At 42.3% G+C, this 3,581-nt stretch overlaps 1 protein-coding gene across 1 annotated transcript in view; it reads right to left on the bottom strand.

Annotated features, from left to right (window-relative positions):
• Nucleotides 1-238: 238 nt before the first annotated feature.
• LOC128696079 (zwei Ig domain protein zig-8-like) overlaps nucleotides 239-3,581 on the bottom strand; it is a 262,329-nt gene continuing 258,986 nt past the window's right edge. Inside the window, exon 8 of the mRNA XM_053787127.2 lies at nucleotides 239-2,857. Within this exon, the coding sequence (XP_053643102.1) occupies nucleotides 2,610-2,857 (248 nt within the window). The 3' untranslated portion in view covers nucleotides 239-2,609. The remainder of the gene's footprint in view (nucleotides 2,858-3,581) is intronic.

Raw genomic sequence — 3,581 nt, 5'->3', positions numbered from 1 at the left:
GCAGAGATAGTATGGAGATAAAAGATAATATATACCTCCCGAACATTCTCCACCTGATTCACTACACCATATATACTCATGTACTCTTTACCCTGTTTATGACTTGATAAAGTCAACTGTGGAGGCGAGAATAGTAAGCAAAAGCACGCATTATACCACATTTGTGTTTATTTTCCTGGGACAGAAACACAGTGAATGTCTCCAATAATTAGAAGAGACAATCTTGCGATTTCACACGTCTCTTTAGCTCCGTAACCTTCATTTCTACGCTGGTTTATTTGCACTTGTTTTCCTTCCTTGTCATCTAGCTTGATATTTCCTATGCAACCTTAACCTATAAAAATCCTTAACATCCGCAAGTTAACAAAATGTGTTTCGGTCCCCGTATCCCATAAGCTCAGCTCCCTCAATCTTAGTGTGCACAGAAGGAATAGTACAAAGTGCTACGTAAGCTTCCTATGCAGTCCAATATCAGTTTCGAAGATTTGAAGTCAGTAAGAAGAAGTATTCGAAAGTAACCACATGAAAATTAACATCACAATTTCTCCAATAAAAATGGCAAGTCGTGCCGGCGCCTACACAACCCAAAAACAATTTGAGTCTTCCACTAAGATACACGAGATTTGGGAGTTTAAAGCCAATTGGAAGAGGCATTCTCTAGTTATCGCGAAGAGATTTGTTTTAGCCCGAAATTACACCAGCAGTTCAAATTTGAAGTCGTTCTCAAGATGAATTCTCAAGTTATCTGACTGTAAGGTTTGAAGTCGATCGGGTGAAGCATTCATAAATTATTGCACGAAAACCAATATCTTCAACAAAATTAACAAATTAGCACCTACATTTTCATCCTAGTGCAAAGTTTTTTCTATGACACACTTGCTTTTAGAATTTTAAGCCCTGTTAGTAGAGGCATTATTTTCCATTACATGAAAAACAGTTTGGTTAGCAAAACTAGCATATAAAAATATACATAACTCAAAATCATTCCAAAACTTTCTTTGAAAAAAAATGACATGGCTAAAAGTTTGAATCTGATCAGAATATGCATTCTCCAGGTATCATACAGAATCCGTCAATTCCGAGTTTATTAATTATGGCAGCAAAAAGGAAAATGTACACCTACACTTTTTTTTCCCCAAATTGTATCATACTTTCCAAAAGCTGCAACAGCCATTAAAGGCTTAAGCCATTCAAGACAGGCCTACTGCTGTTATTTTACGGGAAATAAAACTGGAGTGTGTCGGTGCAAATCAGTACCTACACAGTCCAATTACAATCCCAACTTTCTTCTAAATAGGATCCATCAGCGTTGAAAGTTTGAACGCCATCAGGAGTGGCTTTCCCAAATTATGGCCAGGACACTGCGAGTGATCTACAGCAAATGTCACTTATCAGATCGTAGCTGCACCTGCCAAAAGTTGCATGAAATTCCCTGGCATAAAAAAAAATTGAAGGTGATCAGATGAGGCATTTTCAGGTTATAAACGAAAACCTTGAAAGAAGGAACAAAACAATTTAGGCCACCAGTTACAAGTATGCCTTGGGGGATACCGAATTGCTGGCACGGCCAAGTTACCGTGAGGACAAGACTTACCCAAGATCTGTCATTAGCAGGAGTTATGAGAGAAGTAAACCATTACACGCCGTGATGAGTGGTGCATTGACCTTACGGCACGCGAGGTTAAATTGTATTATAAAGTTCTTTGTTTCTACCCGGTAAAACTCGCATGCATTTATCCATCAACGAAATTTCCCCATGAATAAAATAACAATAATGTTTACCTTCCATACCTCAGGCACTGTTTGAGCCTTATGGGTTTAGCGCTTTCCCATAAAATCAAAATAATCCAGAGTTTTTAGATCCTGCGTCTATTCAAGGGACCTCAAGGGTTTTTGAAAATTGAAGAGTGTGGGAACAATTCAGAGAATCTGACCGGGCAGTTTCATTTTGAACGTCTCCCGAGACCTTGCAGTACACCGGACAGTCTCAGAGTCATTTGCAGAACCGGCTCCTGGGAGGTACAAAACAAAATACTCGGCTTTAAAAGATGCAACTAAATGGGTTGCCAAAAGAAGAAGACCGGAGTCCCCGTCTCTGTTTCTCGTCCCCTAAAGATGAGGACACTAGAGGCTTCTTTAGGTCCTTGAGTTCTCGGCTTCACCAACAGTCGTAGCCCAGTGGTGAGAGTCGCGCCTCTCATCAATGAGCTCCGGGGATCGAATCCCTGGACAAAAATAAATTATGTATGACCCTTATGGGTTTAGCACTTAGCTATAATTATAATAAACTCACGAAGTTTCTGCATGTCCTTGTAAGAGTTTTTAGCTTCTCCATGTCTCCAACAGCCCCAGAAAAATAACTCCCAGCGCATGATGGCGCTGAGATGAACGATCGCAGCTGCGCCTGAGCACGCGCATACACACAGAAAAAAATATTTTTACCACAAAGTTTTATTAATTTTTTGTATTTACACAAGTGCGTCTGATATAGACGATAAAAGTCCAACGATCATGTAATGAAATAGCTTTACCGGGAGAGAGCCGCGAGCTCACACGGCGTGACACCTTCGGTAGGCAAAGAAAACCATCGAAGTCTCCCCTGAGGATGATCAAGAGATCTGGAGAAGCGCTGTGAACACCCGCAACGCCACCGTCAGGAGCAGCAGCGTCAAGGGAAGCGGCTGCAGAGACCTGAAGCAGAGCGCAGATGTGGCCGCAGAGATGGTCAACGGGAGCAGCGACGCTGTGGAGCAGACACTGCTGTATAGGGAGTTGGAGGAGGCGAAGGTGGTAGTTGCCCCTCCACACAGCAGACATGGTGGGGCTGTGTTGGTCTGCATGGCTGCTGGATGTTCACCTAGAAAGAACACAGAACGACAGTGAGCATCTTTGATTCTCACCTATAAAGAAGACAAGATAACAGTGCACTTTTTTGTCCTCGTCTGCAAGAAACACAAGACTGCAACAGCCTTGTTCAACACAGTAATGATGCACAACACTGTTTTCAACTTAACACCGAGAAGTTGTTGAATAAGACACATGTGTAACACTTGGATATCTTCATTCACATGTGCAATAAAGATATCCAAATGACACACATATGTCTTATTTATCAGCTCCTAAAAGCGATGCAGACGTTATACACACACACACACACACACACACACACACACACACACACACACACACACACACACACACACACACACACACACACACAGGAGCTGTGACTCGACCCCAGCAACCACAACTACGTGGGTACACACAAACACTCTCTCACTCTCCTACCCCATCACTTCTTGAAGAAAATTAATAAAGAGTATAATTCCAAATACATCACATCAGCACGCGTTTCTCCCGCTGATTTTTTCTTTTTTTAAATACACTGAGGCAGTGGAAACATTTCCTCACTCTTGTCGAGACGCGATCCGGATCACCATTTATCACGCAAACCCACCAGTCAGGATCAGCGGCAGTGACAACACCTGTCAGTACTCCATGTTTACGTGAAGTGCTTGTGGCGTGAGTGGGATGGTGGTAGGGATGGGAGGAAAGGCTCTTGGTCCAAAGCCTTTTAATAG

The sequence above is a fragment of the Cherax quadricarinatus genome, chromosome 48, assembly GCF_038502225.1.
Source record: "Cherax quadricarinatus isolate ZL_2023a chromosome 48, ASM3850222v1, whole genome shotgun sequence".
NCBI lineage: Eukaryota > Metazoa > Arthropoda > Malacostraca > Decapoda > Parastacidae > Cherax > Cherax quadricarinatus.
This window is presented reverse-complemented; position numbering and strand designations above follow the sequence as displayed.